This window comes from Azolla caroliniana, unplaced genomic scaffold, assembly GCF_043228905.1.
Source record: "Azolla caroliniana isolate FFs.n. ecotype wild unplaced genomic scaffold, voAzoCaro1.0.p SCAF_1262, whole genome shotgun sequence".
Lineage (NCBI taxonomy): Eukaryota > Viridiplantae > Streptophyta > Polypodiopsida > Salviniales > Salviniaceae > Azolla > Azolla caroliniana.
The window spans coordinates 1-10563 of NW_028231697.1; the positions used below are offsets into that span (position 1 = coordinate 1).

Sequence of the window (10563 nt, forward strand, 5' to 3'; positions counted from 1 at the left end):
CAACGCTGTGTCTGCAAAATATTTAGGGGGGTAAGAAGCTTTTAATCATATATGATTCTTTTCTTACTGCATTTTTTGTATTTACTGGGTATAACCTAAATTATGTTGATTTAAGCATCACATTTTGCTGTCACCATAGCAGATCTCCTCTGGTGGATGAGCAATGGATACTTTTTGGGTACTGTGCTTTTACAAGTAAGCCATTTCTTTCAATTGATTTTCATTCACATATTGTTTGAGGAGCTTCACTGATCGGAAATCTGATCATTTTTTATTTCTAGTGTCGTTGTATGTTCACTTTGCTGTTAGCGTTATTCAGGAGATTACAAATGCTCTCGGGATACATTGCTTCAAGTAAGACAACCATAGGATGGTCTTTGGGTTTCTGTATTATGTCTTTTGTTCCTGAAGATAATCATGATGTAACTTTTGGTTGCAGAATTGGCAGGAAAGAAGCATAATTATAATAATAACATTATCCTCAAATTTTGGGCACAAGAGGATTAAATTTTTGTAGGAAGAAATAGGGAGAAATTCAGTGCATATGAAGCACAGTGATCCAAATTTGAACTGACATTGCGAACAAAATATTGAAGCGCTGGAGTCTCAACATTCAACATGTCTCCGATTTAGTACTAACAGATTGGTATCAGGCCATTTAATTCTTTCATGATGCTATATTTGGGCATCAAATTGCATTCTTGATTGTTGGTTTACATGCATGCTGATGATTGCATAACAAAATTTTGGAACTTACCTGTTTAATTTTAAATTGATTACTTTTTTGAAGAGTGGTAAGTCATATGGAGAGATGATGAATGATTATTAGTGACTATAAAATGTCCAATGATTAAGCTTCAAAATATTTCTAGTTCAATTCACGTAATCGTTCATTCGAACTAATTTACTGTTTCTTTGTAGTGTTCATGCAACGATGTCATGCATAAAAGGGAAAAGGTCAACCTTTTTTGTCAAAAGATTCCTTGAATTAGAGAATAATTATGTATACTTTTCCAAAAAGCATTATCTTTTGAATAATTCAAGATCATTACATTGGTATTTGCAATTGCTATTGTTATGTCTTCACATGTTCTAAAACAAGGTGTGTGGGAGGTTAACATGTTAGCTTGAATCTCCTAGCATGACCTTATCTTTCTCAGTCATAATGTGTTCATAACTTGAGCAATACCCCCAGCTTGCTTTTTTACATGGTAGTCAATTTTGATTCTACAGTCTATGTTCCTATGAGAGAAAGTGTTGGTTATTGAGGTTAAATGTCTAGTGGGGGGGGACTCAATCTATAATTGATTGATCTCTCTCTCTCTCTCTTGGAAACAAGTGTTCAACCTATAGAAATACTGGCACTCTAAAGAGTATATACATACATTACAAAAGTCAAGAATATGCTAAATCATCAATTACCACATCTTGATTGGAATTTTGGATATAAGTGACAAAAGAATCATAAGAGTAAGATTCTCTCATCCGGTTGGGTTGTTGACATAAGGAAATGGTTTAAAAGATGGGATGTGGATGATCTTTTAGAGCTTTCAAGTGATGTTATTCATTATGTAATGATTGAGGAAAGGTTGGTGGAATCATTAAGGATAAAGTGGGAAGATGCTAAGAGGACAAAGCTAGAATATTACATTGCAAATGTCAACCTTGAATGTTGGTCTCAACATAAAGCAAGAATGTCTATTGATCGTATCCAACCTTATCTCATTACCAATATGAGTAGTAATGCTCGTAGAGCCCTTACACTACTTCGTACTCGATCTCACGAGTTAGGTATTGAAATTGCATCATGGTATCAAAATATAATGAATTTGAAGACATGTAAAGTATGCAATGAAGGCATAGTAGAGGATGAATGTCACTTGCTCTTCACATGCTCGACATATAGTGCAATTCGTTCAAGATATTCTGACATACTAAGAGGGAGTGATAACTTAAGTGTCATACTTAAGACACCACCTAGAAGGTTGAGCTCATATGTGTATGATTTATTCACACATAGAGACTTTGTGCTTCAATGTATGAATACCCCTTCTTAGGAAGGAGACACATATCAAGAACACATGTATACTCTGGTCCCATAGGTCAAATTTGGCCTCTTTATAGACGATAAAAATTCTAATTCTCTCTCTCTCTCTCTCTCTCTCTCACACACACACACACGCACGCACGCACGCACGCACGCACACAATCTCTTTGGTATACCTTAATGCTTCTCAATTGAACTTCTATACCTCTTTGGAAAGAGAAACCTATATGACTCTTAGGATTATAACATTATGTTGGGATTAGGAAGACATGTGGTTGATTTCCATGTTAAGTTTCACTCTGGGGGCTCAAAATATTTAGTGGACTATCAAGAAGGAATTGAGGATCTTGTTGACCTCAAAAGTGGTGTACAAAGTTTTATGGCTGAAATCAAGATGTTGAGTGAGGTGGGCACTGGGCATGAATGTCGATGGCACGTGATATCTAGAGCTACACCACTATTAGAGTGGAAAGCATTCAATGATCAAACGGTGGACCAAAGATAAAGAGATCCAATGTTAGCTCATGTTATATCTCAATTAAGAGAAGGTGACCTTGAACTCTTGTGCAATAGATAATTATCAAGATCAATAAAAAAATAGTTGCAAATGAGTCCGGAGGAATCATCAAGGTGGACAAAAGATGTAAAAGAGTCTAGGGATCAAATAATTAGAGAGTTGACAATATAAAAGTTATAGTGAATGGCTCAGCTCGCATTGGTAGCACATACTTGAGGGGAAGTGTTAGATGTGAACAAGAACTTGCAACCTTCAAATGTGTTGTCAACATAAAGGGTTGCATTGAATATGGTTTATGGGCTAATTATTAAGTACAAAAACCCTATTACATTAAGGAAACCTTTGATAGTGTTTCACGGTAGTCACTCACTTCACCCACTAAGTAAAAGGATTGATTTGCTCGATCACAAGCACGTAACTTGTAAGCTATAGCTTTATTGTTTGGAACCTTTATCGCAATCACATTTGAATGCCATGTTCATTGCTATACACTCTTCATTTCTATGTTGTATTCTTTGAGTTAAATCTCAAGACATCCTCTATCTTTTTTGCATACACTAGCATTTGTAGCCATTGATTTTTATCTTGGCATGTGGAGGGCCATACCCATTGATCAAATGTCATTTAACACAATATGTGGCACAACTATCTCACCCCCCTAAGACAAAGAATATTAATGATACGACAAACTCTAGTTAGTTCTCTACCTAACACTAGCTCCCTTCTTCTTCTTTTTTACATGCATGGATGTATACTTTTTTCTTGCTTGCATTGTTAGGTGTATCAAATATTAGGATGGTAATGGTAGACAATAACAATATTCATTTCAATGTCTACAACGTCACCTTGGCCCACATGCAACAATAGTTTGAGTTGTCTTTTAGAGGGAAATGATATCCTTGGTGAAATGATACCAATGATAGTGAAATGGAAAATTTGTAGTGTTGGAAACTGATGTATATGTTAAACATAATTGGTGTTTGGCAAAATGAAGCTAAGAAAGCGAAACCATGCCCTAAAAAACGATTTACTTTCCCCGACCTACAGGTTAGAAAACTAAAGGGACAATGTTACATTGTGTCTTCAAGTCCCGAGAACATAAGGATAGACCAATACAAATTCTCATTCTTCCATAAAGGATCTAAACATTGTGTTATTAAAGCATCATGTGTACAAATCAAACAATGTATCTCCTTCAAAATATAACAAAATTTGTATGGAATGATAATGTGAACAATAACAATGAACTAACACTATTTATCTTTTGGAAAATTGAACCTCAATTGTGCAAAGAGGATGATTACTAATCAAAATCAAATAATAATTTATTCTCAGTGTTGGAGCAATTCACCTCAAATTAATGGTTGACGTAATTGCCGAGCATAACAAGCAGTACATTTCTAGATTTTCATTTCAGAATTTGATGGAGTTGAGTGGCATGTCGAGTCACTTGTACATAAGAAAGTTGGAATTGAAGCAATAAAGCTAAAAACTTAAAGGCCTAATAATACTTTGGTAGGATATGAAAGTTTTATCGTATTTTATTGGGAAAAGGATTATATGTTTCAATATCCAAAAAGTATGTTCTCTATATTTATAAAGTATTCATGATTGAGCGCAGAATGTCACGGGCTGAAGTATTTAGAGACATAAAATAAGAAAACTACGCCGATTTTTGGAATATGCACAAGCACGCTTCTATTTTATTTTTATTCCCGATAATTGGATACACATCCCATGTTTGTAACCAATTGTCTCATGGACCAAATTTGGTCATAGAAGACGTTAATATTTCATTCTTCTTTCTTTCTTTCTTTCTAATTAAGATATATACATGCGTTTCTGATTAAAGAAGCAAGATTTCCCAAAATCTTAGGAAATTAACATTCCAGTTAAGTCATGCCCAATTTCTAGTTGCTACCATAATTAGTAAATGACATCGTTAGATTAAGCTTAATTACATTTTTTCTATTTATTTAGGGAGCTTGTATGTGTATTATTCCTCCTTATGTCCTATATTTTACTTTTTTGTTTTATATTCGTGTGGATTTGTAAATTTTCCATACATGATCACACTTTTTATTATACGTAAGATGACAACAATGCAAGTGAATCATCATGGTTGCTACCTGTTGAAAATTTCCATTATCTCCAACTACCATCGTTCAATCCCCTTTAATAGAGGCTAAGCCTAGTGTTATACCACGACCATTCTATATGAAACCTACGAGATTTGATGAAGTGTTGTACTACAAGGAGCATGAAAAGAATATGTGGAGAGCTAGCTAAACTTTCAATCAAAGTTGAACTACAATAGTACTTGGTTTTTCGTCTTTTAAGGGTTTATTGTGCCCTATAGTAATGATACCAAACTAGTGACTAGAGAAATACACAAATGAGATCGGAGGCGTTGATGACATTGGTGACTAGAGTATGGTATATCTTTTATGCCTTTTGAGGACATGTTAAAGGAAAACAACTAAAAAGATTTGATTTCAGTCTCATTTGTTTATTTTCTAGCTGATGATTTTCATAATATTATTGTGCCATCGATGAATTGGGTATGGTATGCCTTTTTATGTTTGATGATGAAAATAATCATCACCATCAATAGGTTGTACCCTTGTTGTATGATACCACTAGAGAAGCCAAGGGGGCATCAGATGTTTCTACGCTTGTCCATACATCAATTACTAGTATTTTAACATCTCAACACCAATTATGATGCAATGTACGTTGGTTGTTTGCCTTTATTAATTCCTCAAAAGCCAAATTCAAAATTATGTTGAACGGACATGGGAAAGGACCATTCACATTAGGCAACAATAGAAATGTGGTTCTTCCTACCTATAGACTATAGCCTCTCCATGTTTTGTAACAGACCGCCTTTTTGTCTCACTTGCACTAGGTTCCACCTAATAATTGAAGGCAATGATAACATGGCATGGCTAAATCTCTACACCCACTATTGTGTGCATTTCACTAAATATACCACCAACCTCAACTATCTGACATCCATCGATACATTTTCCATGTAAATGGTATATACTATACACATTTTTAATATGTCCTAGAGGGTCTGTGTGCCATTGCACATGTAAAAAGCCATAGTTGTAAATACAAACTTCCAACCATAAAAGCTACATCATACCTTAGTCATCTATGACACAAGACAAAATTTGCAACTAGAAAAAGGTTAAGGTTATGTTGTGTCACTTTTCATGGAAACATGTAAATGCCCTTTCTTCGGGCACGTCTCTAATACTATAATTTGCCTCATACCATCAAACCTACCCCTGACTCCTTGTATCATCAGAACTTTGAGTTCATACCCAAGCGGAAACTTCTAAACATATAGTAGATGATGAAAGGATCCAATGCATAAAACTTTATCAAGTTTTGTATGTTCACGTCAAACATTTCTATTGGCATTGCATGTGAATGGTGCTCGATTGCATAATGTGTTTTTGTTACATTGCTAAGGCATTTTACATGAGTTACGAGTATAAAGCAATTTGTTTTCTATAGGAGATGAAATCTCCAAATTTACATTGGGTAATCATGTGGTTGTTCCATGTGAGTATTAATTGAGTGCGTTCCTTACTTGGACGACGATTGCTTTTTTCTATGAATGCATACATGACATCACATGGATAATTGCTTGTGGAACAATTTTGAGCATGATCTTTACCTTTGACAATCAATTACATTTCAAGGAGAGACAAAACGCTTCGTTGATGGATTTGCAACCATCTCTAAAATCCTTCCACCCTTGTTTCTAGAGGCTAGTATTATCAATCATTTATAACTACCGCTTCCGTAGACCCAATGTTCATGAAAATGTGCTTCCCCCAAAATTCTCTTGTGAATGTTGTAGGTAACTCAACACTAATATTCGTATGTGCCTTTGCTTCAAATCAAATCTCTTCTTTCTTATTCCAAATGTTACAACATCATGTTTATCTCAATGTTGTCGGCAAGCAATAAACTATCTGAAAACATGCATTGAGCTTGGAGGTGTTGTTTGGATGTGGAAATTGTGGTATCCAACCCAACCTTGACTCAATTGGGTTATCTTGCACAGTTGATCAAAGTTTGGACGTGGCGTTATTTGATTGGAGAATTTTAGTGTGCAACATGATCGTGCGGCCACTTTGAGTTTGGAGGCGTTGTTCAAGCTTTGATTGTGAGAAATGATCTTAAATAAGCTCGTCTTAGTGCTCACGAGTCATGACTCAAACTTCAAAAATAATTCGCATTTCAAAGGTATTGCTTGGACTAAGTTGACTTACAACTCGGTCGATGAAGCCCTTCATATCGAGGAAGAGATGGCAACAAGATTCGGAAGCATCAAACTAAATATTGCAATTTTGTAGTTAGCTTTATTAGTAGGAAGAATTTTGTACTTAGTTTTAAATATTTTATCATGATATTTCTTTGTTTATGATAATGTTTCTAATTGGCTACTGACCACTTTCTAATACTCCACTTAGTTCACCTCACTAGCATGATATCTCTTTGTTTATAATGATGTTTCTAATTGGCTATTCCTCACCACTTTCTAATGCTCAAGTCAAAACTTCCATGGTCCAAACAAAAAGATTGTATTGTCATTGAGAAGCATCCTTCGTCAAGTTTTTCCCCTAGTAAATGCATGTTTGTTATTAAAACAAGATGATAAAACAACCTTTGCTATCTCCACTAGTGATATGGGAAGGTAAACCCTCTCAAGTGTTGTAACAGTAGATGACATAAATCTACCTCATTTGGGACAGCGTCCCACACAACATAGTTGCGAAAATTGCCAAATCAACTTCCTTTTCATCCTACAGATTTGTTGTGTTACCCCTTGAAATCCATGAAATAAGAGCCCATTTCTCACGGTCCAATTAAAAACCACATCCTTCATTATCTAAGGTAGTCGTCAAAACAACCTGACATGATTGATGGTAACTATTAGGCTTGATTTAGAGACCGAACCTTGGCTTGTAGAGCAGTGCGGAAACATTGGTTGCATCCATAGAATAACATTTCCGATCGAACCTTGGATCGTAGAGCCATGCAAAAGCATTGGTCGCATCCTTAGAATAGCACTTGTAAATGGGTTAAATAAACTTGGAATTACACTCGGAAATTGTCTTTTCTTTACTTTCCTTTTTCCCCCAAATGCACAACACACACCATCCAAGGATTATTAACGACAAGAATCCACGGGCATACACACCATCCACATACAAAATTATGTAAAAGAAAACAAAAATGAAAAATAAATAGATGAATGAATGGATGAATACAAAAATATGCATGAGGTATAATTGTTATATATGGGAGGTATATGCTGCATCACATACATACATACATACATTATAAATTTATACATATATGTATGTAAGTATGCGTATGTTTTATGTATGTTGTGTATATATATTTATGTATACGGATACGTATAATCTACGTCTCGGCTGTACGCATTTATTGCCGTCACTGACATCCTCCTCTTCCTCCTGACAATCGCGCGCCTTTTTTCTCTATCTCTGTGCTTTCTTTTTGTCGGCTTCGCTTCCGCCCAACCCCCCACCTCTCTTGCTATTTGCTTCCATGGATTCTCCTCTCTCCTCCTCCTTCTTCCTGTCAAGCTTCCTTCCTCCCCACAGCTGTACTGTGCAGAGGTTATCAGACTGACCGTTCACAAGGAGGACAAAAAAGGAAGGAGGCGAAAAAGAGATGTTTTGTTCACACTACATCCCCTCATTCTGTAGCACCGGAGCGAAGCAGTATTTACCACGCAGATACAGACGCTGAGGCAGTGAAAAAACAAAGAAAGGAAAGGAAGGATTTAACACATCCAGCGGGAGGGAGGGAGAGGGAAAGATGCATTGACATCTCCGAGAGATTCAGTAAAAGAAGGCAGTCAGATCAATTCGAGCTTATCTTTTCTATTCTTTCTCTACAGAATTTTGCTCAGTAAGCTTGGACGGCAGCCTTGCTACAATTCATTCTCGAGCAGGAGAAGAAGAAGAAGGCAAATTCTTGCAGTCACTAATATTTGAGAAGAAGAAGAGGAAGACGATGAATATACATCTGCTCAGAAAGAGTTTTAGGTTATTATAGTGTTTCTAACACAATGTGGATTTACATCATTTCTCTGTGAAACTGTACCCTGACAGTTTTCAAGTAACTTATTCCAACATATACCTGCACGGCCATGGTCTCTTTCATTTCTGCACAATGCTGCCACTCAAACAGACGACTCTACTTCTGCTTCTTCATGGTTTTTCTCCTTGGCATACTTGTGTCGAAAGGTAATTATGAAATGTAGGTTAAAATGTATGAAAACTTCTGATTCGGAATGAATATCTGATCTTCGCAGGAATATCTGGATGTTGTAAACTTTTTTGTCTTTTTCACAAGACTTATCTTTGTATTGTCAAGCTTTGTCTATGGTGTCAACCTACTTTGTCTGTGTGATCAATAACGTCTTCGTGAACTCTAATGTACAAGCTCTTTTCTATCTCGTTATGACGAATCAGTCTGAGCACTGATATCAAGGTTTAGCTATGGTGCTGAATACTGATATATTATATAGATCCCTATCTTTTTTATGTGTCTGTCTGTGTAATTTCAATGTTTGTGTGCGGGCGTTTAACGCTATGTATTAAGATTCGTTTGTCTCTGTGTTACGAGTCTGTTCGACGTGCATTGTGAAGGTTAGGATCCTTTTCTGTCTCTGTGATATGAGTTTTTTTTGACTTGCGTGTATAATGATGAAGTCCTGGCTATGGCTATCGTAGTAAAACAAACTGCACATTTTTCTCTCCCTATTATGATCAATGAATGAATTAACTAATGAACAGTTAAAGGAGAATGCCCTTACGACTTCTCTGCGCTTCAGAACTTCACAAGTCTCTGCAACAGCAACACTGGTAGTAATAGCACGAGCAATGGTAGTAACTCGGAAGGAGAAGACAAATACATTTCATCTGCGCAGATCTTGATATGCTGTGAAGACGTCTATGGTGCAGCCGTTTTTGCATTATCTGTCCACGCAAACATCACAGGTCGAATGTTCCCATCGGAGGATGAGGCTATGGAATGTATACAAGCATACGAGGAAGCTCTAAATTCACCCTCAGAACTCCATCTCTTTCAGAGATACTGCCCTCTCTCTCCAAAGAGGATCACAGCGGGAACTTCTGCATGTAATTTTGCGACCACGAGCGATTTAGATCGTCTTCTCATTTCTGAAATTGGTCCTGGGACGGAGCTTCTATCCAATCTTTCAAGGTCTTGTAATGATCTTGCTCGGATCGGTCAGAAAGGATGTCAGGGTTGTCAGACACAGCTTCTTTCTGCCATAGATCGCCTTGTTGAGGTTACTCATGATAAACCTGCTGCGTGTGCCAGTGCCCTTGCCGTCGCTATGCTTAGCCTTAACCCCAACGTTGCTTCTTTTCAGAACTTCTATCAGTGTGTCCTCGAAATCCTGAATGGTGTTCCTATTACAGGTAATGGAAACTTCCTGTACTTTTTATGTGGTTTTCTTCTTTACTATCATCATCAGCGGAGTCTTCTTCTTTGGCGTCGTTCATCATCTTCTTCTTCTGGAGATACCTAAAGGCTTCCTTATTTTCACATGAAGCAAATAGTACAGTATAATTACACTTTCTGCACCGTCAATGTCAGGGTTCCACAATAAATAGGTGCAGATTTATCAACATTTTGCACATAAACCAGGTTAACCATGATGTTTTGGTATCTTGACCAATAGTTTGAGTTTGCATGACTTAACAATCTGCAGTATAACATGCTGCTAAAGGAAATTGTTTAGTCGCATATGTAAAATGCTATTCCGTTTAGTATATTTTAGAGTTCTATTCAAATATGATATGTATGTCAATGAGAAATTAGATCAAATTGCTTTGTTCCTGTACTCATTTCTTGTGTGTTCTTAGCATCTGCCATGCAGATTTCCTGAACAAATCGTCTTCTAGTGCAAGAT

At 36.5% G+C, this 10563-nt stretch overlaps 1 protein-coding gene and 1 long non-coding RNA gene across 3 annotated transcripts; both read left to right on the top strand.

Annotated features, from left to right (window-relative positions):
* Positions 1-905, top strand: LOC147847270 (uncharacterized). Of its 2 annotated transcripts, none has more exons than XR_015532350.1 (4): positions 1-30; positions 140-195; positions 282-354; positions 440-905. It is a non-coding gene; the product is annotated as an uncharacterized LOC147847270 (long non-coding RNA). The 2 variants fall into 2 exon arrangements; XR_015532349.1 differs by having other exon boundaries at positions 143-195.
* A 7689-nt stretch (positions 906-8594) lies between these two features.
* On the top strand, positions 8595-10563 carry LOC147847271 (uncharacterized). The gene is made up of 3 exons (XM_087339373.1): positions 8595-8866; positions 9419-10069; positions 10517-10563. The coding sequence occupies exons 1-3, from the start codon at positions 8770-8772 to the stop codon at positions 10537-10539; spliced, it is 771 nt and encodes a 256-aa protein (XP_087195499.1). The 5' UTR covers positions 8595-8769; the 3' UTR covers positions 10540-10563.